General features: G+C 39.5%; 1 protein-coding gene across 6 annotated transcripts in view; it reads right to left on the bottom strand.

Moving 5' to 3' along the window:
* Positions 1 to 23909, bottom strand: part of usp25 (ubiquitin specific peptidase 25) — a 39378-nt gene that overhangs the window by 3679 nt on the left and 11790 nt on the right. The window contains exons 6-24 of one of the 6 annotated variants that reach the window (XM_028031266.1): positions 23752 to 23838; positions 22070 to 22207; positions 20644 to 20717; positions 19737 to 19810; positions 18163 to 18314; positions 16331 to 16458; positions 16149 to 16244; positions 15817 to 15981; positions 14147 to 14388; positions 13447 to 13517; positions 13118 to 13346; positions 12239 to 12496; positions 11931 to 12070; positions 10213 to 10380; positions 6750 to 6845; positions 4280 to 4458; positions 3391 to 3469; positions 2334 to 2413; positions 1206 to 1329 (exon numbers count right to left, since the gene is read on the bottom strand). In XM_028031266.1, the coding sequence (XP_027887067.1) occupies positions 1206 to 1329; positions 2334 to 2413; positions 3391 to 3469; positions 4280 to 4458; positions 6750 to 6845; positions 10213 to 10380; positions 11931 to 12070; positions 12239 to 12496; positions 13118 to 13346; positions 13447 to 13517; positions 14147 to 14388; positions 15817 to 15981; positions 16149 to 16244; positions 16331 to 16458; positions 18163 to 18314; positions 19737 to 19810; positions 20644 to 20717; positions 22070 to 22207; positions 23752 to 23838 (2580 nt within the window). Of the gene's footprint in view, positions 1 to 1205; positions 1330 to 2333; positions 2414 to 3390; positions 3470 to 4279; positions 4459 to 6749; positions 6846 to 10212; positions 10381 to 11930; positions 12071 to 12238; positions 12497 to 13117; positions 13347 to 13446; positions 13518 to 14146; positions 14389 to 15816; positions 15982 to 16148; positions 16245 to 16330; positions 16459 to 18162; positions 18315 to 19736; positions 19811 to 20643; positions 20721 to 22069; positions 22208 to 23751; positions 23839 to 23909 lie in introns of all 6 variants that reach the window. The other 5 variants (XM_028031264.1, XM_028031265.1, XM_028031267.1 and 2 more) reach the window with 5 other exon arrangements.

Below are 23909 nucleotides of genomic sequence, written 5' to 3'. Positions count from 1 at the left end.
TACGTCACTGATAGAAAAGGGAAACGTGAAACCCGATTGTTGTATAAAGATCGTCTTTTACAAGGCTCAGAAAAATAAAATCTGAACGTTTAGCAACTGAACAACGCAGGAGAAAACGTGGCCAATTCACTTCATTAATGTTCGCCGTTTTTTCTTCTCCTCCCTCCCTCCCCGTCTCTCTAAGCCCCGTTTTATTTTGTCTCCTCCTTGAGATGTTTTTCATTTCCTTTATTAGATTTGGGTCTGAAGCAGGTCTTGAAATCCTTGCCTGAATGCAGATACAAGCTTTTTTTTCTTCTTCTTTCCGTTCTTGGCCCTGCAGCGTCTTGTCGTCACACACAAACTCGCTGACCTCCTTCTCTGAGGAACGACCTGCTTTTCTTTTTCTCTCTCTCTCTCTCTTTTTTTTTTTTTTCTTCCTGCAAGCCAGTTTGGAATCGGGAGCTGAGGGGCTGGATTTGCAAAACGTCCAAGTCCATTAACTGTGTCAACGTTAGCTGTGTTTTCAATTAAAACAAGAGGCGAAGGTAAACAGCTCCATGGACGGCGTTCTGGCCGGGGATCTGAGCTGACCGGCCGGACGGAGGTTAGCTGAGGACGCGCTTGTGTCTCATGGTAATGTGTTTACACTTGCTGGGCCTCCTGCTTCCTATTCCCACTACAATGATTACATTATGAGCACAATGCTGGTGTAAGGTTACCGAGTGCAGCAGCAGCAGAGAGAGAGGGAGAGAGAGAAGAGGTTCTGAGGACGGAATGGATCGGGTTGAGGAAAAAAACAAAAAACCCTGGCCCTGACCAATAATACCGGAGCGCAGGCCAGTTTGTGGGGGAGAAATGAAAAGAGGCTCACATCACGACGCTGAAAGGATTTTCATCAGTCAGTATCAGATTAAAAAAAAAAAAAAAACTTTCTGTGGAATCTTTTGTGGGCTTGAAGCAAGCCAAAGCAATATCTCAGTGAAAGCAATCTGATTATAGAAACCAAGCTCATCGCTGAGGGGGGAAACATCCAGCTTTGTTAGTTTCTGCTGAGTCACTTTAGTGACGGAGGTCTGATAGAGAGGAAAGGGAGTAACAAAGAGGAGGAGGGGATCAGAGGGATGAACTACTTCACACGCTGGTTTCAGGGAGAAGATAATGTCTTTCGATTGTGGTAATATTCCAAAAGGGACGAAGGGCAAAACGGAGGGAAAGAGTCTCACCAGCAGACACTCTCTGCGGTGATAACCCAGCAGCTCCTCGTCGTGTCCGCGGTACAGGCCTTTCAACAGCAGCTCCCTGTTGTACTGGTACGAGTAGATGAGGTACATCAGGGCCTCCACGTAGCTGCACAGGAACACACACAGAAATACTCCGGTCAGATAACAACGCTGGATCAGAAAAACAGTGGAAACTAAAGAGAGATCCAAGCGAAGAACTCAATGACCCCAGTCTGCACTGCCATCAAACTGGGAGAGGCAATGACTGTGAAACTTTGCCCCCTGCAGGAGAAGCTGGGACGGGACATTTTGCTGGTGATGGCTGATCAGAGGATTTTCTACAAAATGCATCGACCCCATAACTCCAATGGTCCCATGACATTCTGGTTTATATTCTGCCCTAAAGCAGGTAAACTCAAGAACTGTCTGTACTTTTTATTAAAGAATAGATACAAAATATTGACATTTATTTCTGGCATATTGTTTTTAAAAAGCCTAAAATGATCAGGCTTTAAATTTGCAACTTCACAAAACCCCAGATGGGATGGAAAAGAGCCAGAAGGACATAAAGAGAAGATGAAAAAATAGAGAGTAAAAGAAAAATTAGAGAAAAATAAATACAGAATGACAAAAAGAAAGAAACAGAGAGAAAGAAGACAGAAAAACAGTCAAAGGCAAAAATAAATACAGAAAGGCAAAAAGAACGAAAGAACACAAAGTAAAATAGGCAGGAAGGCAAAAAGACAGAACAAAAGACAGAGATAAACAGAAGAACAAACAAAAGGAACGATAGAAAGAAAAGAACAAAAGAATGAGAAAAAACGAACCAAAAAGACAAAAGAAAGACAGGCAGAACGACAGAAGAGATTGCAAACTGTGTTGACAATGTTTCATCAGTGATCCATACACTTTCAGAAAATAAATTTTATTAGCTGTTTTTAATATTTTATCAATTACTTCAAAATTTTCTCCAAGTTTGGACTGAAACAGATGCCATCTTAGAGTCTAGCGTTTTAATTTGGAAGCGTACGGTGACAGTTACTGAACCCTGACTCGTATCCAACTCAGCGGCTTTGCTTTTTGATTCACTACAAAGAAATCAGAGAGATATCCGAGAGCATTTGAGCGTACTTTGACTTCTGGAACAGCTCCAAACCAGTCACCATCAGCACAGTTGTCTCTCGGAAATTCCTGTAGTCTTGATGCCACATCTGCCAAAGGAAAAAAAAAAAAAAAAGTTCAAACAAATTAGATTTGTGGAAAACAAAGACGGAAAATATTATTTTAAAACACAGTGGAGGATCTAACTGGCTTGTCCAACACTGCATCAGGCTCCCAGAATATCCATGTGACTCCATATTGATCAAAACAAGTAATATTAGCAAAAAGGGAAGAATAAAAAACAGCTACCAAGGGGAGAAAAAAAGTATCCTGAAGTTAAACAATTACATTTTGTTGTGACGACACTTCGTTATGTTAGTATTTAGAATGTGTCCTTTTTAATCTGTATTTTATTTTTTTCTTTCAGATTCGGTTATTGTTCTCTGTGCTTATCCAATTGGTTATTTTGTAGATCAATGTTGCTGTTTACTAGTCTGCATTCATTTGTTTGGTATGTACTATTGTTATTCATTTATAGTTATCATAACTAATAATTAGTTTTAAAAATCCTTAAGATCACATAAAGTCTTTAATACACAGAAAAATCTAGACTGGGTTATGTTTAATCACAAAACTCACAATGATCACCAAGTTGGCTGAAGCTGTGACATGGCAAACCAAAACTAAATTTAAATCAAAGTAAAAAGCCATTTATCTTTTCAGATATTCTAATTTTTAGCTTTAGATAATGGAATTAGACTGAAGACAAACTTTTTCTCCCCCATTTGTTCATTTTTGATTTTTCCGTATTTATCCTCACTCTAAAATCTTTGGTATACAACAAGCGGAACAGGTAGAAATTCTCCTATATCACTGCATGCACATTCAGCACATGAAGTGTTACTAAATTTAGTTGTATATTATATATTTGTATCAAATCGATGGCTGGTATTCAGGAATAATATTTTTTTGTCATTTCAATCAGTGTGAAACGGCGAAATTGTGCAAACGTGAGAGCACAAAATGGGATAAATTCTGCTTGTTTTAGTTTAAGAAAAAAAAAAAAAAAAAGATAGTCACTTCTCACCTCATATTCATCCATGTTGACCTCCTCGGGCTTAATCAGGTCCAGTTTAGCACGCGCCACTTGCATAATGCTCTTACATCTGTGAGGGAGGTGGGGGTGAAAGGAAGACGAAGCGGTGTAAGCAGTGAGGCGCTGAGTCATGGTGAGGTACTATACCAAATGAAACGGTCGCCGCTGCCCCAAGGCCCTAACACGGCCTAATGAATCACTCTTAACTGCCGAGAGGAGAAGTGAAACGCTCCTCCGGAGGCTCCTATTGAGGCCACATGCACACATAAATCTAATTATCTTGCTCAAAATAGAGGAGAAGGGAGAAATCAATTTTGTGCTCATGAATATGGATTGAGGTCAACATGCACAGTGGAAAACTTTTTAAGAGATGGTTAAGCACAACGCCCCCAAATGACTTTAACAATGCAGAGAAAATAAGAGGGGGTGAATTATTTAAAAATAAAAATATTTAAATAAAACATTTCTATACACGTGGTTTTTCTAGACTGCTTTACATCTAAAAAGAAATGGTCATGTAAACTTGAAAATGTTGCCTGTGCTGACAAATCAAAAATTAAGCTCTACAAAATTAAGGACTTTGCTGCCCTCTGCAGGGCAGCAACACAAACACAACGTTAGGTAAAATTCTATTAAATTTAACCTGCATCTACCAGCTTCCTTCTTTATCCAAGCTCGGTTAGATATGACGGAAAGTATCTTATGTTTTATCAGTGTGTTAGTCTGTCTGTTTAGCATCATCACAACATATATAGAAGCTTTGAGTTTGTAGTGTGACAATGCATGGAAAAGGTTGAGTCGTCTGAATACTTCTGCACGGTTCTGATCTTAGAGAAGTGTAATAAGATTTGAAACCATGGACCTGAACAGTCTTGCGTACCTCTCATCAAAGGCAAGGTTCCTGTCAGCAAACTGTGTGAGCAGAGTCCTCTCCAGGATCTTTTTGGGCGCCTCGTTTTGGATGAAGTAAACGATGACATGGTGTAGCCTGTAGTCCAACTCAGGCGGCGTGTCTTCCTGGGCAAACTGTAGGAGACGGGCGTATTCCAGCTTGATGGCCTGAACGGAGACAAAGCACAGGAACATCCAGGGTTCAAGCTCAACGCAGCAGGTGGCCACCGCTTCTCTCTAATTTAGTCCACTTTGGGAAATGACTAGAGGTGCACCGATTGCAGTATTCTGGCCGATCACCGATCTTTACAAAGCCTGACGATACAGATTTTTCTGTTTGGTCTGAAAAGTTGATAAGTTGTCAACAGCGGGGTGGCTATTAACTGCACATATGCCATCTAGCATGGCAGAGCAAAAGGTGACAGTGGCTGATTTTCAGACTTTTGAGACAGTAGACAAGATCGGTGGATAAAAATCAGTTTCACTTTTAAGTGATTTGTTGATTGACTAATCAACCAATTGCAGATCTCCCAAAAATAAGAAAATTGGAGCCAGCTTCTCAGTGCACCCCTAGAAATTACAGAAAACTTTCACTCTGACACTATATAGACTTAAAATCAGCAAAAAATCTGCATTTTAAAATAAAACATTAAAAAAAAGCTGTTAAACAAATATAAATGTGTGTTTCACATTAAGGATTTCATCTCCATTAAAGGGTTGAGAGGTCAATGGTGCAAGTCTATAGGTGAATCTCAATAAATTAAGGTATCTCCAAGCTAATTTATTTCAGGAATTGGATTCAAAAAGTGAAACCAATCTATAGATTAATCATACAGAGTTATATATTCTGTTTGTTATCATTATGACTAACAGCTGTCCTCAAAATTCAGTTTCTTACAGAATTTGAATATTTCGTCGGACCGATTAAAACGGATGACATGGCCTATTTAAATCATGGTGAGGGCTGCTGACTTGGTAGCTGTCCAGTAGGAAATCTGACACCCCACAACGAGTCATGATGACAAATTTTACTGAACAATAAATTGTTCCAGAAATGATTGGAATAAAACACAATATTGTCATTTTGAGACCATTGTCAAGGAATATATATAATTTTTTTGGTTGAAAGAAACACGAGGAATACAAGCATGCAAAAGGAAATTTTTGAGCCCACTTTACCTTGTCCTACAATTAATTGATTTATTGCTTACATGGTAGCCTTCGCTCCAACTGTCATAATAATTAAGTCAAGCCACTCCTGAACCACACAACGCTAGAACTGTCTTACCTGAGTTAAGGAGAAACTAAACTGCCACTGATTGGCTCAAAGTCCTTATTTTAGATTAATGCAAATGTGTTTAATTCAGGGTGCGTTGACACCAGACCTGTTTCGTCCACTTTCACTAAACCAGGGGTGTCAAACTCCAGTCCTGAAGGGCAGCTATCCTGCAGTTTTTAGATGTGCCACAGGTACAAAACACTGGAATTAAATGGCTTAATTACCTCCTTCTTGTGTAGATAAGTTCTCCGGCGCCTTGCTAATGACTTAATTATTCTATTCAGGTGTGGTGCAGCAGAGGCACATCTAAAATTTGCAGGGCAGTGGCCCTCCAGGACTGGAGTTTGACACCTGTGAACTAAAGAGACCAAAAAAGAAAACTATGGCCCGCTGACAAACCGAGGTTTTGGTTTGGTTGCAGTGAACGCCAGTGCCGTCTGAATGCATGTAAATGCCAAGCGGACCGGAAACTGCTCCAAAAGCAGAAAGTGAATATTAGACATTGGCATTCTAGGTAAAAACAACCAAAACAAAAGTGCAGGTCAAGCGCTAGCAGGAGAAACAGTAATTTACTAAAGACAAAAGAGAAATCCTAAAACCGCTAAAATCTGACGCCACTCTGTTTTGGTTACATTTTGTCATTTTGGTCTCCAATCAATCCTAGTCTACCGGACTATCAGGTGTGAAAACACCTTTAGAAATCAAGTTTATCAAGGCCAAAGTCAGAGCAGCCACCAGGAAATGTTGCTGACAAGCATAACGCAGATATTGATTTTTTTCCCCCCCCACTCAGCAGGACTTGGCACCTGCCCACACTGCCCAATGCACAGCAAACCTGTCTGACCTTACCCCACAGAGACTCTATGAAGTACTGAGACTCCTGACCCAATGGATCAGTCAAGCTGATCAAACACTTCTCAATAGACCGATATTTCAGCATTTCAATTTCTAAAAAATAAAAAAAGATTGATCGTACGTAATATTCCCATATTCTGAGAAGCTGAATTTTGGACTTCCATGACTCTGGGTGGAATAAGTCATTATATCAGTTTCACATTTTGAATTAAGTCACTATAATGAGTTTACTGTGCGATGTAGAAATGATCATAAAACAGGAGGTTGAATGGTTGTATGAAGTGAGAGACAGTGGAATGAAGAGAGGTAGAAGGAGAGATGGTACCTTAAAAAAGGCTGCCTCAGGCCCGTTCTTTTCATAAATGCTGCTGGATTTGCCAATGGCCATAATAATACCCTGCATGTTGGGGGTCATCATTATCTACCCAGAAAGCAGGAACCATGTTAAATAAAATACCCTTCAAGTAAAAATATGATTAAATATACATGTTTCATGGCTCTCAGGCAGTGTAGTAGAGCCTACAGGAGTTAGGGCATGCTATTGGTTAGTCAGCACCACATGCACGGTTAGTGACAGGGAGGGACACAGCCAGTGTGTTCAGGGGCAGGATGCACATTCCTCAGAAAGGACAGTGTGTAAAAACCAAGGCAACTGAAGTCGGATGAAGGTTGAACCTTCCTGCTGTCTCAGAGTGACACTCAGTAGGAGCTTGGCAAATGTTACAGTCAGACGATGGGGTAGCAGGGTTTTCCTGTCAGACCGTCAATTTTCAGAACCACACACACAAAAAGAAAACTTGTAAAAGCGCAGCGCAACCCTGTGTCTGAAGACCGCAGGAGGGTTAAAGAAAATCTGAGATTAAATAAAGTCAGTGTCATGTGTGGGATCTCTAGTCAGATCATTCAAACTGATTAACGATAACTCCTTGCTTCTTTCTTCAAACAGCGTTTTGACCGTTTCAGGGTGGACATTCATCCCAGCAAACTACCTTAGTAAGGAGCATTTTTAATTAAAGGGGAAGTTTTATGGAGGGAGAGTACTGAGCATTTCTTCTTGGATGCCTTTTCTCAGCATTATGTCACTTCGGCTTTTCTACAATTCAGATTTTAGAATTTTACTCCAATAGATTTTAAATGACATCAGTGGGGAAGAAGGGAACAGAATCTCCACTTAGACAACAGCTTCAAAGCTGGGTTATGCAACTTTCATGAAAATTTCTTCTTTTTTTTTTACATATTTGTTAAAACTGTCACTATGTTGTGACAGTATGGTATGAGACAATTTAAAAAAAATTAACTTCTATGCCTTCTCTCAGAGCCAACTACAGATATACACAGCTCAGTCAGAAACAACCAATAAAAGCCTAACAGCAGAGCCTGTTGTGAATGCTAAGGCTAATTAGCATGGCCATCGAGGACAGCAGATAAATGGTGTTTCTGGAGCGGTAAGTTGTTTCTCCACCATTAGCACATTTAGCAGCTCATACACAATATTGGTTGACAGCATTAAGACCCTCCTCCTGGCTCTGATTGGTTGTTTTTGACAGAGAGTGGTGCACTTTTATCAGTTTATTGATGGCAGCACTGGGAGGAAGTGGTAGAGCTTGATTTTTTCACGAATTATCTGTCCTGTATTTCAATGTCAAGAGACAGTGACAGTTTTAACAAATATGTAAAAAAATATTTTTTAAAAAAAATAAAAGTTACATACCAGCTTTAAGTTATCGTTTACGTTCTGAAAGATTGGCGCGAAACATTGAAAAGTGTTTTTACTCATCTTCTAGAACTCAATATTAAGGTTCAGTAAAGCTCCTGTATCTGAAAGAATAAAATAGTAAATATCTCAGATGAGATAAGCTAACGTTATCTGTTTAAGCATTAGCTTCACGGACATAGACAGCCCAGTGACAGTGTTTTGTCGGTCTGAGTTCTCTAAAATTCCTAACACCCCGTTCTACTGCGGTATGAATTAACAAGAAAATAGTCAGACAACTCGGCCAACTACTAAATGGTGAAGAAAAGAAACCAACCAACCATCCTCTCCATTAATCTTCCATTTAGTTGGAGGCTAATGCGTGACCAATAATATGTTATGTTTGAGGCAGACCAACGTAGACAATTAGAGCAGAAAACATAGGAATCCACAGCTACCTGGATTCCTATCCTAATTGATCACTAAAGACAATATTTTGCAAAAATAATCACAAATATAGAAATTGTACAGGGCTGCTGTTGAATACATCTGAATGGTCCTGATCCTTGCTTACACTGCAAAAACTATGTATTGTATGCTCTAGATCCATATTTGGTTTGAAGTACAATTTATTTTAGTGTAGAATGATCCTTTATTCGGCCCCCCAAGTATTAAAATTTCTTTGTATCGACATCAAAGTGACAAACTGAAATCAATGTACAAACCTCAATAAAGGATATTAGTACTTAGGGATGCAGAGATATGAAAATTTGTGTGATGGCGATAATAATGTTAATGTTATGGCCGATAATTGATATTAACCGATATTATATACACTTCCCTATCCTTTCAACATCGCAAAATGACCTGATTCTCACAGACATTGCTTTTTTGCTTCAGTTAATCACCCGACAATCTGGAGCTAAATCACTGTCACATGGTAAAATAAGCATCACATGATCAACCTCTTATGCTCCAGAAACACAAACGGGAACCAGATTGAAGTCAATATTGGTTGTTAATATCTCATCGGACCAACACTGGTATGTGCTGACTACAAATAATCGGTTGACATAAGTATCAACGATTAAGGAACAAACACTTGAATCAAATTGAAATTAATCATATTTTGCCCTTCCTGTAGCAAGACAGAATCCCGTGCCTTTAAGAAATGTTGCCACCATCTCAAAAAAAAAAAAAAAAAGTGATCTATAAAAAATTGCAATACCTACTGCTGGGAATTCTGAATCAATTCAAAATGCTCAAAAATCTATTTTGAAATGAGTTAAGTTGCATGTTTTTGCTGCTCCTGTTTGCGAGTATATTGCACCGCCATTACCTGGCTGTTGTAGAAACATTCTTTGATACTTTTTGATTAAGAAAGGGCCAGACAATCTGGTGCACAAACCTATTTTTGTTCAAGCACAAACCGATGGGATTTCATACAGTATGAAATCTTCTAGAATTATTTTAAATAAACGTTATTTGTTTACACTGTCTTTTAATCTTGTTGGTTACAATTTAAAAAGAATTTCTAGATCTTTTGAAAAGAAAAACTGGTTTCTGAATCAAAAATGGTTTCTGTATCAAACTGTGACCCAAAATAACAGAATCGAATCACTAGACGCTGAAAGATTTGCACCTCCAGCTTGAAGCACCAACACCAATTCAGGCAGTAGCTGTAGGAGGGACAAGCGTCTTTGTGTCTGTGTGTTTACTTCTAGCGCGGTATCAATGGGGAGGAAAACATAAAAATAAACACTTAACAGCCCCGGATAGAATAAGACTTCCAAGACATAAAAGCTGTGAGGAAAGCAACATGAAAACATTCCTAGAGAGGCAAACAGCTTCCTGCCATAGAGCCAAAATGTAGATTGACTGAAGTAGAGATTTTTCATGTGAAGACTTTGCAGATAGGGCAACACAGGGTTAGCGTCAGAGCGCGTTTTCAGCCTGATGCCAAGTCCTGAATCAGTCAGCAGAACAAAGTACAGCTCAGAATCATAGATAGCCATGTGAAGAGGCATATTAAACAGCCTTTGATGTCTGTGAGCAGGAAAAGACAGAAGAGAGGCTGAGATGGAGCTGCAGCTACCTCGTCATCATAACCCCCCTCTTCTGATTCAATGACAAAGGTGCCCACGTGAGGAATGGCCACCTCTACGGTGCGCTGGCAAGGGGCCTCAGCCTCTTTAACCTGGTCAGAGGGAGGGGCGGGGCTCATCTGGGCCTCAGGCTGAAGGGTGGAGGGAGGGGGGGCTGACTGGAGAGGAAGTGTAACAGGTGAACAGGAAGGACAGATGAAAGGACAAGACGTTAGATGGAAAGGGAAAAAAATATGTGAAATATAAGAATGCAGCTCTCATAATCTGAACACATCTTCAGTTACAGCCCAATAAAAACTGAAAGGGCAGATGAAGCTCATTTCAGATGTGAAAACTCATATTTCCTCATCAATAATAGTGCAGGATTTAAAATGGCTCATCAAACAGCCGTGAATGTTAGTGTCCAATATGGCTGCCGAGGATATAGAGTGTAGTGAAAGCTGCATACAGACACTTTTTATTAAACGTCATAATGGTCTAGAGCTTGTGACACCAGTGGCACACGTTGTGTTGTTAAATATCTATATATTATTCTTTTAGTGTTGAAGACAAACAGAGGAGAGAAACATATTATCAGCTTGTGTTGCAAACAGTAGCTGGAACAAAAACAAAGAGAAAATCCACTATTTTCCAACTAGAAACTCTGGAATAATGAGCAAAACTGGGGAAAACGAGGAAAATTCAAATACATAGCCTGAGTGGAGCTGGATATGCATTAATCATTAAATCCGGTTAATTAAGGTGGTTAAAAAACGATTAACCATTTCAGAAATTAACTTCTTTGAAAAATGATTGAAGTGACATGCCTTTCAGCTTCAGGATGTTGCTGTTTTTAAGGTTGAAAATGTAATATCTATAGAAATGAACATTAGGCTAAATAACTACAGGGCTCTAGCAAGTGATTCATATTCATCAAATGACAAAAAAAATAACATTCGCTAAAAGTTTGGTAAAAAAATTTTTTAAATGACAGTAATTTTCTATCTACATCTATTTTGCTTTGGCTAAAAAAACATATTAATTGAGGGACATAAATTATTGCATTGAATTGCAGCAGCCGTCTTCACTTCTATGCCAAGTATATTTTGTGGAGTCTTTAAAATAAAACTATTTATTTTAGTACAAATCCCTTATTATACTTACAAACATTTGCAAAACAACAATTTTAATGTTTTACCATCTAATCCAGACCCAATTTAAAACCCAGAGGGTCAGTGTAACAGCTCGATGTAAGAGGAAAATGTTTTCTCATTTAACTTTAAAACCAAAGAGTAAAAACTAAAGATCTGAACACAATTATGATGTCATTTGCTTTGATTTATTGAACCATAATTTGAGGTTTTGTCAGAAACATTTTTGTTTTATTCTCAGCATGGAAAGCAAAAACTAAAAGACTTGTTCAAATAGAAATCTATGGATAAAGGAGTTTCCTTTTGTCTTTTCCCCACCAAGCCAGATGTGGAAAATCAAAAGAAAAAAATTTCCACACATTTCAATGCTGTGCTGAGTATTTATTTAACCAATTTGGTGAAACGCTGGTTATTAAAACCCACACACTGTGTGTGTAAAGGTTTGTATTAATAGTGGATTTTCTCTTTGACACTCTGACGTTATGCATTAAATGAAGGTCCTGAAATGGAACGTTTTGGTGAAATGAGATGTTTAATAGAAGCTTCAGTTGCAACACCGCCCTGCAGCCCATACATACAGCGTTCAGCAGGACTTCAGGGCTCCTGTCCTCCTGCTCTGCAGCCGCTCTGCTTATGGCCCTCTCTGTGTCCTCCTGTAGGTGCTTGAAGTCGCCTGTGGGCGACGGCTGCTCCAGGTACTCCGGATCCTGCTGGGCTACTGCAGAATATCAACAGATAAATGAGAATGCAGGAGAGAATTGGCTTAGCAAAAAAAAAAAAAACTGAAATAAGGAAGCAAACAAACTGCATAAGGTAAAAAATCTTTTAATAAATTCCTAATGAGCATTAATTTCGAATCCGCTCTGATGAGCTCCATGGCGCCTACCAGAATTATCTGGAGGGCTGGATTCAATGCTCATGGGTTGTGGAGAAGAAGTGGAGGTGGAAGTGCTGGACGGTGCTGCAGATGCAGCTGCTGCAGCCAGAGCCAGCTTCTCCTGCTGGGCCTTGCGGGCCTGCATGGCGTCCCACTCTTCGATCTCCTTGTCGAACTGCTCATTATCCTCCTTCACGTACTGCTTCAGGTCAGGAGGCAGCTTGTCCATGCCGCTCAGGATCTGGCCTGTCTCTTTATCGAACTCCTCTGCAAAAGAGTGGGGTACTGATCATCATATGGGAAAAAGGTGTAAAGCTTTATTAAATGGAGGGTTTGGGTAGCCGTAAGGTAAGGAGAAAATCTCTATGCATGCTCGGTATGAGGGACTGTTAACAACGCTTCCGATTGTTGCTACGCGCCCATCCAGGGGGAGTGAATGCTACAAGCTACTAGTTGTAGTTTGTAGCATCTAGTAGCTACAAGCTGTTTATATGGTTGCCATTGACCATATAAACATGCAATTTGACATTTTGAAAATAAATTTGCTTAATGGAAACATGGTTATTTAGAAAAGAAACTAGTTTTTTTCAAGTAAAATAAGTTCAAGTTTAATAAGTTTCGCCGCTGGGATGAAGTGGCATCCCAATTAGTTTTTTGCAAAGCTGCAATGGAAATACTTTTGCATCACACAAGTCATGTGATCAACTTGATGTTGCCACTGGCACAACCCAGGAAGCAGAAGATGACAGGAAGTAGTCGGAGGATCATGTTTTTTAATGACTTATCATGTAAACAAGCGTCCAAAGTTCTGATGCCTTGGAGTTTTTTTTTTTTATACAAGAACAATCTAGAAATGTTCGTCAAACATGACACCAGTGCTGATTGTACCTTCTATGAGGAATGGCTTCTTGTCATTAATGTACATGAGGCAGTAGGCACTGGCGTTGCGGTAACCTCCAAATGAGTCCCTGACCAGCTCCTCCCAGGACGACTTGGTGACCGAGATGTCGTTGTACTTCATCCAGCAGCGCTGGTGAGGGTCATAAATGTAGGCCCAGTAGTGGCCGGCGTTAGCCTGGCCTTCATGGACCAGCACTGCATGAAGCCGGTATGGAACCTGAGAAAAAAAGGAAATGACGTTAGAAATGCAGACGAGAAAACGAAGCGTGAAGCCGATGAGTTTTTTTGTTTTGATTAAAAAATAAAACTCCACTCACCTGCATCATAGATTTGTCCGAGTACATAAGTTCAATGGTTCTGTGGATTCTGGTTATACTGCCTTGTAGATCTGATGAGAAGAGCAGGACATTATTATATTGTGATAAACGAATGCAACACACAGCATACAGTTTTGTTAGGAATAGGGATCCACATTTTTCACTTCCGATACAGATAAAGATATCTGAGGTTTAGCATCCACCGATACCGATCTGATATAGAAAAACAGTGCTGGACTGACTTGACATGTTTCAAACACACATAAATGCACTGAAATACACGTTTATTTGATAACTCTACAACAGTACAGCACACTTAAATACACAAATAGCTGCACAAGCTGGTCAAACATTTAAAAAAAACAACATAACTTGTCAGTGAAATTAATTGTATAAAAGTCAATTTAAAATAAAATGACAAAAACAAAAGGTTCACTACCTTGATCAAATATGGAAAAATAAACTTCAACAAACCTTTTAAATGGTTCCGAAAATGCAACTAGGAATTCTAAACATGATGTAAAATAAATAATAAAGGGACATCACTCCTAGAACAAAAAATTGAATTAGCCTGAATAGATCTTCTCTTATTGTCACCAATATCTGATCTAGAATTTATCTCGGACATTGGTACCGACACAGACACAGATTAATATTGGATCGGTGCATCTCTAGTTAGGAAGCCGTGATGGGAACGTACCGCGGGTGTCGTTCTCCACCTCGCTCCTCCAGCGGTGTAAGCAGCCCTCCAGCACCCTTAGCTCTTCTTCCGTGATGTGGCGTGGGGCGGGGTGCATGGGGAGGTCGGGCGGCAGCCGCGACTGGGTGAAGGGCTTGTGAACAGGAACTCTCTGCTGCTGGGCTGCAAGGGGCGCCGCGGCAGGAGCAGAAGCAGGACCCGAACTCTCCGGGGGCGGGACAGAGTCCGGCTCAGCTGTGCTGCTGGGAGGGAAGACAACAAACAACTAATAAATCTGAGCTTTATGGAAGAGGAGCAAAATAAATAAATAAAAAAGTCATTAACTCAGAAGTGTCTATGACCTAATCCTTTTTCTACATCAATTGTTTGGATGAGGAGTTGAAAAAAATGAATATAAATCAATTCAAAACTGTTCCATAATTTTAGTCCATGTACCAAAATGTGCATTTGCTTTGAAGTAGTATGCACAGTTTTACTTTTAAAATTGCACTTCCTTCTGTTATTTCCGTCACTTGAGCTTAAGAACTTTTGGAAATAAATGGGCAATAATTTCTTTCCAGCTCTAAACATCACTAAGAGCATTTCTAAATTTACTAAATCCTTTAGTTTCAAAATATTTGACTGAATAAAATATGTTCTCTAGCATTCACTTTATATAAACTTTTCATAGCTTTTAGTGTGACAAAGGTTTAGTGTTGATTTAATATGTGTTGCCCCATATTTCTCTAGCGATAGAACACCAAATAAATCATATAATGTTGTTGATAGTTCAAAAACATTTTTTACTTTATTTAGAAGTCTAATACCTTGACATAGTTTTTGTTTTATGTATTTTGTACGAGATGCTATAAACCTGAAGTCAATAGAAAATCTGCGTCGTGAAAAATCAGTATTGGCATGAGATCTTTCTCCAATCTGACTTAACAGAGACAAAAGGGAAAACTTTCAGCCTCTACAGGTGCGAAGACCCACAGCAGTAAATGCACCAAAAATGTTTAACCTTTTTTTGTGCATATGCAAAATTGTTGAAAACCCAAGTAATTTTCCTTCCTAATTATCAGATGTGCAACTACCTCCATTCTGGTGGTTCTGTGAAGCTGCAGAGGTGAGACACAGAATGAACCATAACAACACACAGATTAGTATTTAAGGAGGTCGTGTTTACACAAGGCTGCTCCCACACCAATGCTAATACAAGCAAGTTTAGATTGCTTAAGAGCTGAATCCACAGAGTGTTTGTGTGAACCTTCCAAATGGTGTCCAAACAAGTTGCCTGACTATAATTGTAGTTAAAAATACATTTAAAAAATGATTCGTCCTAAATGTTTTACAGTTCTTGAGCAAATTTTGTGAAAAATCCCAATAAATCCCTGAGAGTTCAATAAGCAATCAGGGTGTTTTTTTGGAAACCACATCAATGGCGTTCATTCTAAGAAAGCATTTCCTCCACCCTCGTGGAAAACTCTGTTGGAAAAGAGTTGGAAATAGTGGCTGTTTAATCATCTTTTTGGGGTTTGCCTGCTTAAAATGAATTCCATATTTTAACTCTCCTTGAGTATTCTGAAAAGTAAAATCCATCCACCCATCCAATATTCATTCAACCCATGAATATTTCCCAAGCAAAAACCCAGCGTGCTGAAAAGCGCCTCGGGTTTTTTAACTGAACTTGCCTCGGTGGTGGTAACTGTTGCCCTGTCGTGCCACCAGGGGGGGCTGATGTGTCTATGTCCTCCACTGGGGAGGTGCACACTGGCTTACTGGAGGCGAACTCCATGGCATACTGGAGGACATCTGCCAGAGGAAACCTCTTGGGGCCTGAACCGTAACTCAGATATCTGAAAGGAAACAGAGGCGAGCCATGATGGAGGGAAACGCAGGAGGAGAGGGGGAATAAAGGGAAGATGATGAAAGCTTCCAGTCAGAGAGAGAAACCTCCACCCAGAGCTTTCTAGGGGAGCTTTGCCGACCTTGCTATGGGTCAACAGGTTTTAGTAGAGTGTACCTCTCCAGGCGCTGCTGCAGCACCGTCAGATGCTCCTTCAGCCGCCTGATCTCCTCCCTCTTGATTCTGGTTATTTCCCTGTTTCTGTCCATGTATCTGAAGAACAGAACAGGATTTATTTACAATTACACTTCATGTCAGCAAACAGTTTAATAATGTTAAATATTAACATTTCACATCACCTGTCCATGTAGAGCATGGAGGGAAACTCCAGCTTGTTGTGGATCTTCTCGGGTCGTCCTAACGCTTGATTGAACTCAAATCTCGACAGTTCAAAGGTCAACACGGGAGGGAGCTCTGTGAACCAGTGCTGAAAGAAAATTTCACATTAAGATGATTTTGCTTTGCTGCTGTATATTGAAGGAGAAATAAAAGTAAAAAATAAAAGACAACTTGCATATGTCTAAGTGTCTTTAGTCTCTGGAAGGAATAGTGGGATTTTTTAAAGAGATGGTAATAAATACCAGAATTACTTTTTAAAAATAGACATTTTTCTTTGTTACTGAGTGCAAACAGTCTTTGATTACTCTTTAAAGCAACACAACTGATTGTTATGCACTAAACATCAACTTACTGTAGTTATAAATAGTAAGTGGCAAATTATTTCAAAAATAGTGAGGGGGTTATACTTTGCAAATCGGAGAAAGCTGCTCTTTCTTTTCCTGCTAGTTTACCATGGAGAAGAAATACAAATAGGGGTGCAACAAGAGATCACAATATAAAACTACAACAATGTTTCCTGTTAAAGTGAAGTCTGTCTTGTGATTGTTGCCCAGTTGCTGTATCGTTCTAAAGTGGAACAAGCCCGTATATGAAGGTGGAGGCTTTTAAAATTCACAGCCTGTCTCATTGTTGGATATTCCAAATATGATAGGAAGTGGCTCTTAAGCTACTGCTGCAGTCCATCAGCACAGCAAACCAAACACTTGACAGGCTGCTTGTAATAACTCAGTTTGTAAAGCAATGATGACGCCCTCACCATAAAGGGAAGGACTCATGCCTTTTCCAGGCACATTCTGCTACAAAACTAAACAATCACTATGTTATCTTCAGTAATTATGAAAATTATGTATATATCAATAAGTAGTTGTATCTGGTTTCTTGAAATTGGGCCTTAATATGAATCCTTTAAATGGGGGTGTTATCGCCTCCTACTGGCCCAGGATGGTAGTACCCTGTTTTTTATTCTGTCCTGCATTTCAATGAAAAATGCAGCTTCTCTCATGATTAGTTGTTTTTTTCTTGATTATGTAAACAATTACAATTTTTACTGCAAGTCTTACACATGTTTTATACTTGTATCTAAAGGTTGCATTAAAAACTGTCAGTTATTTAAGACTAAATCACACAGGATGATACATTTTGCTTTTGGTGGTTTACACTTCTATGATGCTTTGCAGAAATCTGTCTGATCCAATATGATGTCAAAGGGGTTGTCTCTACTTCACCCCCACCTCAGTCCCTCCACCCAGTTCCACAGGGCTGTACCCATCTGTACCTTGACCTGATAATTAGCTGCTCACAACTGCTCTGGGATAGTGAAGTGAAGACTGTGTCAAAGCAGAGGGCAAATCCAAAATAGAACAAGTGTCACAAAAAGAGCAAGGGCTTTGGAAAACAACCCAACCAATTGCTTCAGTTGTTCAGTTTCAGCAACTGAGCAAAAGAAAATCATAAGAAATACAACAGTAACTAGTTGGTCTAGTTTTAAACTGACACTTATAACTGCAGCATAATTGATAGTTTAATTGCTGCAGTTTTTAGATCCATCACAGGTACAAAATGCTGGAATGAAATGGCTTAATTGCCTCCTCCTTGTGTAGATCAGTTCTCCAGAGCCTTGCTAATTACCTAATTATTCTATTAAGGTGTGGTGCAGCAGAGGCACATCTAAAAGTTGCAGGACACCTGCCCTTGAGGACTGGAGTTTGACACCCCTGGATTAAAAGATGACCCATTATGTCCCTCTGCACAGTTATGAAAATAATAACTTCCACCTTGTTTCATCTCTTACCTCCTGACCAGATCTGGCAGAGTTCTCTGCTGAGTGCAGGGACTCGATCTCCCCCTCCACCATTGCTGCCTCCAGACATTCATGGAGGTCCTTGAAGCCGTTCACCTGAAGGGGGTACTGGCCAAACATCTCTGTGTTCTCAAACTTTTTCCCTGAGGGATTCCACACAGAGGAGACAGATTGTAAGTTATCAGATTTTCTTAGTATAATTGGTCCAAAACTCTAGCCTCTTACAAGGGACGATAAAATTTTATTTTTATTTTATCAACTGACTTTTTATGCCTTTCAATGGCAGATCAAATTTTTTTCTAATCTGGATACAAATTTAATTAATTAAAGAGTTTAATGTGTACAGTTGAAACCAGAAGTTAACATAAAATGAATAGTCTTTATTTTAGCTCAGTTAGAAATACTGAAATTATTTTTGTTGTCTAAATGCCACAATAATGACCGAATATGTCAGCTCCATTTCATAATTTCGTCAAAATATGTTTATATACAGAAGGACTATGTCTTCTGGTTGCAACTGTATTACTAAAAAAACAAAAGCAAAATAAAATTATTTATTCCAACATCCCACCCAAACAGCATTTCTGGAATCATGCAGCACTGGAAGAGAACGTGTTCCCTGTACCTCCACAGCTGATTTTCTTTAAGTCCTTGGCAGTTAATCTGCATTTTTTTCCTCTCTCAGCATATTACTCAATAATACATTCTGCGACTACGCCCCAATAGCCTGGCAACTTCTTAAAGAGAATTTTGAACTTTTCTGAGTCAATCTCATCTCCTCCTTTGTCCATGTTACTTGAGGAATAGAAGCCGCCTAATAATTATAAACACCTGGATGTAGAGTTGGCCACACCCTCCCTCGTTATATAAATGCATTTCACCCCATATGCTTAATTTCTCCTTCATTCAGCTTGAATTTGGAAGACAAAGCAAAAGCTAGCAGAAATCATTCAAGGACCTTACTTATATTTCAAAAAACAATTTTAAAAAAATGATCAAATTCTTAATATACGTTTCACCTGGTGTCTGAAATTTAAGTTGTGATTCCACCGGTACTTCCAAAGCTCCTGAAGGATGGCGGTAAGATGTAGCAGCTCTTATTGAACATAACCGGACTGGTATTGTGATGGATCATTTTAAGATCAACTTAAAAAGTAACAATTATCAGTGTCTATATTGTCATTTTATCAATACTGTGAAGCACACGTCACATACTGATATCAGTCCAGCCTCAGTCAAAGAGGGAGCGTGCTAGCAGACATACAGATGAGGCACTGAAGGACATTTTACGAGCAGCAGAGTCCACAGACCCAGCTTCTGGTGGCTCTGGGCCAGCGTGTCGTGCATAATAAACACAATGTCAATCAGCCATCAAGGTCTTCCACGATCAATGTAACTGCTCTGCTGTTTTACATGGAGCTCATCTCATTAAGACAAGGTCACCTTTCATTACTAGGGGCAAGGACTCGCCTGCTTTGTGGATGTTGACTTCAGACCCCACCAAATCTTGCTTTATATCCGATTCTTTACTATACCTATGTTTTAAATTAAAAACTCTCTCTCACCTTCTAACACACCCACAGCGAGGAAGCGGCCATAGAAAAGCTCCACCATCGGGTTCTTTGGCTTCTCTCCCACGCTGTAAAAGAAATATTTATTTCAGAAAATACAAGCCTCAGCATGAAACGTCTCCTCATTTAATCGCCTAGCAACCACGTCTGCTTGTTTGAGGTGAAAAACGGGGTAAATTTCAAACATTCGGCAATAAGTTAGTGGTAAAAAGAAAGCACACGTGTGCAATGAATGGGACAGTTTGAATAAAAATATTAGATCTTCAAAACCTGAATTGCTGGGGGGAAAAAATATTTTCACTAGGGGTGCACAGGTTGCAGTTTTCAGGCCAATACCGATTTTGGCTGATACCTTTTGTCTAAGTCTATAATTAGGTGACAAATTCATCAAGTTGGCGAGGTGACTGTTTTTAACCCTGGCAGACGTAACCTGGGTGGTTTTAGTCCTTTGGTATAGATAAGATCAGATTAACATCCAAGTATTGGTCGATCTACCAAAATTAAGAAAATTGTGGTCAATTTACCGGTGCACCTCTGCTGTTTACTATTCAAATTTAAATATCAAGAACTGCATTGTGTAGTAGCTCTATTAGTGAAAAGCAACTGACTCTTCTTACAATAGCAAAAAGGAATCTAACTCCTGTTTTACACCTCAGTGTAATTGCGTATTACACTGAGGTGTGTGTTTGGAGTCAGAAGAGTACTGCAGCATAAAACGAAACAGCAAATTGTGGGTTTGTCACTATATAACCTCAAACTTTAATGTATTTTATTTCATGAGTAAGTTTGCAGAGGTCCATCATATAAAATCCTAATAAAATAAAATGAATGTTGTGGTTATAACGTGACAACATGTGAAAGGGTTCAGGAAATATCCGTCACCATGGCAAGGACAGGTTACCTGTCTTCCTCAGCCTTCATCTGGAAGGCGTCCTCCAGCCAGTCGAGCAGCTTGTGGGTGAACTCGCTTACATCCTGCTGTTAAACAGCACACAAACACACGCAAAGGTAAACATTTTCAGTATTACCCCTATAACCATCAAACCAGTGCAATCCCTATGCTTTATACAACGTCCATCAGCTTTCGAAATAAGACGACTCGTCTTTGACAAGGAGTTCACAGACTGGCGAACCTCACAGATAACCTGCATTCCCTGAGGCCTCCCTCTCTCTCAGTCGTCAGTAGCAACCGGTAATTCGGGTCAGTGCCTATCAGACGTGGCTAAAACTCACGGGACAGAGGAGACTGATGAGTAGAGGCCAGAAGGCTGACCTCACTTTGCTTCTGCAAAACTGCTGGCTAAGAACAAACGGCCAAGCAAGGAGCAAAATGAACAGTTATGCGCATTTAACGTGTTTGTCAAATTCAATGATGAAGAGTCCTGTAACGTGGAAGAGTTCACAGGGGATGAAGATTAATAGTCTGTAGATTAAAGAGGTTAAGTGTGTTTGCTCCAATAGAGAAGCACAAAGACATAAAGCAGACAAGCTTGTAGCTGCCGCTAATGCCGTTTGAAGGAAGTTGTTCCTTCCCACTGTCACCACATGTGGATAAGAGGAGGGAAAGATTTCTGGAAAGTTAATGATTCCTTGAAACTGGGCTTATGCAAGATGGATAACTTCTTTTAACAATTAAAATAATAAACTGGGCCTCATTGCATTTTAAAAATAGGATCCAACTGGTATGTTAGTGAATGTGAAGCTATCCACAAGCTGGGCTGATATGATAACATATTTATGTTTATTATTTAGATCTTATTGTCTTATAAAGTGACTTAAGAAGAAAAAAAATAAAGAAAATTATGAACAACCCTGACTATCCTCTTCATGAGACTGTCAATGAAAAACAGTGTTTCTTCAGTCAGGGCTGAAGATCACCATGTACAAGAACTCTTTGAAGAATTTTCAATTAATATGAGTTACAACATCATTGAATTACTTTTGGGATCAATAAAGTAGTTTTAAATTTGAAGCAAATTGGCTCCATATAAATAAACTGAAATCAATTGGTGGATTTTATTTAGGGGTATCAGAATCAAATAGGCTAAAATTGTTTTTGTAATATGACATAAGTGTGAAAATCTTCAAGGCTGTGCTAAAACTTTTCTTACAAGGAAATCAAAAAGCAACACAAACACTACAAGAAGATGCCTACAGTGGTTTCCATGGTAATTCAAAATATCTGATCTGAAATCAGGCTCTAGTCAAGTTTGCTTAAAACCTGTTGCTCCTCAGAAGACACGAGCAGCATTAACACGCTGATCTCTGACTCGGCAGCTGGACAACATGTTGCTATGGTGAGCAGGTCGTTGCAGAAAGAGGCTTACCTGCTGTGACTCACTGGATTTGAAGGCGTCTTTGAGGATCTCCACTGCCCGGGACGGATCCACATATTTCCTCTTGGAGCCCACCATGAGCGAGAACAGGTTCCTTAGCTCTTGCATAAAGGGCAGATTTCTGTGCTCCTAGTTGTTGCAACACAAGCAGGAGAAAAAAATAAATCAATCAATTAACATCTTAAATCTATAAAACTAAAGGTATGACAGGATTCACTGAAAATTGAGATGAAAAAAAAAACCCGGTGCTTTTCGATCATGTCTTGTGATTTTGAGTTTTGTATGTATGAATAGAAAACTATTAAGGAGAGAAATGTTACTCCTTGTGAGATGAAACCTCTGACTTCAGAGTCTGGGTCAAACCAATTGCTGCTCGTAGATCAGTGCTAGTAGTAGAAGTGGTGAGCGTTTTCTGGGGACATTTTTGGGTCCGTTTGTGGCTCTTGGAAGCTTTTTTGTCTTTCTCACACTGCATATGGCTCTCTACAGTCTTAACCATCGTAAGACTGTACGAGGGTTAAGACTTACAAGTTTTTTCCCCACAAAATTCATGAAGCATCTTATGGGTTGGCAACAGAAGAGAGCCAGTGGCGATAAATTTGCACTAACCGACGATGGATGCAGAAAAGGTAGCAAGGTTATATTAGCAACAAGTTAGCTGTAGCCTCAAAAGCCTCAGTCGCACAACACAATGAAGATATCTGCATGTGACTCAAACTTTTACCTGGCAGAAAAGTCTCATGAGAAAAAAATATATATACATAAGATGCAAGATTAAATTTAAGCCCCTCCATTAACATATTTAAGACCAAATAAAATTTTTAAGCAAATTTAAGGCCTTAATTTTAGATATAGATAGCAGTTTTCTTTTTAAGATGAATCAGAACAGACAAGAGAATGAGACACAGCCATGGCGACATGAATGTAGAGTACAAAATTTTACGCGTTTAAAGTTTTCACATCACACATTTGCTTTAATCAGATAGAATCCAATAAATATGCAAGCGACTATTAAAAAAACCAGCATTCCTCAGGAACAGATTTTAAATTTACAGGAAATTAAGTTGACTAAAATGCCGGATGACAAAGTCGAGAAAAACTTGATTAAAGGTGACTAAAAGGCAGCTAAAAGAAAATTGAATTTCAGTCACAAGACTAAAATTACATTTCAAACAAAGCAGATCACCTGAAAAAACAAACTGTGGTCGGTTTAAAGCGGACCAAACAGTCTCATTTTTCTCCAATAGAGAGAGCTAGCAGTTCCTGTGAAGACAAGTGGAGTTCCACAAATCAGAAGCTGCTGTGTTGGGTTCTGGGGACACTGCTTAGGTCACATCCTGTATCCATGATAGAACAGCTTTCGGATTAAAGTAAATTACTTTAACCACACACTCAGTCTGCCATCTCAGCTCCAGAGAGCGGTCCTATAGGGTCGGCCTGCTGCTGCTGATCTGATCTAATCCTTTGCTGTGGAAACGTAATTTAGGGCTGACCCCTCTTCATCTCGACACCCTTCATTCTAATCACTGGCGCTTTACTTGCGTGTGAGATTGCTGGAGGTTGTTAGTATGTTGGACTTGCATCAGCAACGCCGGCCTCCCCCTGACCCTCACTCCAGTTAAGGCAGCTGCACTAACAAAGCTTAGAAGATGTCACTTCAGCTTTCAACTCACCTTCTGGTTGCGTGGCAGATCAAGGACTCTGGCGGGTGGCGAGTAGTTGAGAACCAGCCTCTGGAACTCCAGCAAGTTGAACAGAGACTGGAGAGCAAGAAGAAATGAAGTGATGTTAGAAACCTTGCACATGAAATACCAGCAACTGTACAACTGAG

This window comes from Xiphophorus couchianus, chromosome 11, assembly GCF_001444195.1.
Source record: "Xiphophorus couchianus chromosome 11, X_couchianus-1.0, whole genome shotgun sequence".
Lineage (NCBI taxonomy): Eukaryota > Metazoa > Chordata > Actinopteri > Cyprinodontiformes > Poeciliidae > Xiphophorus > Xiphophorus couchianus.
Note: the sequence above shows the minus strand (reverse complement) of the source record. Positions and strands in the feature narration are given on the sequence as shown.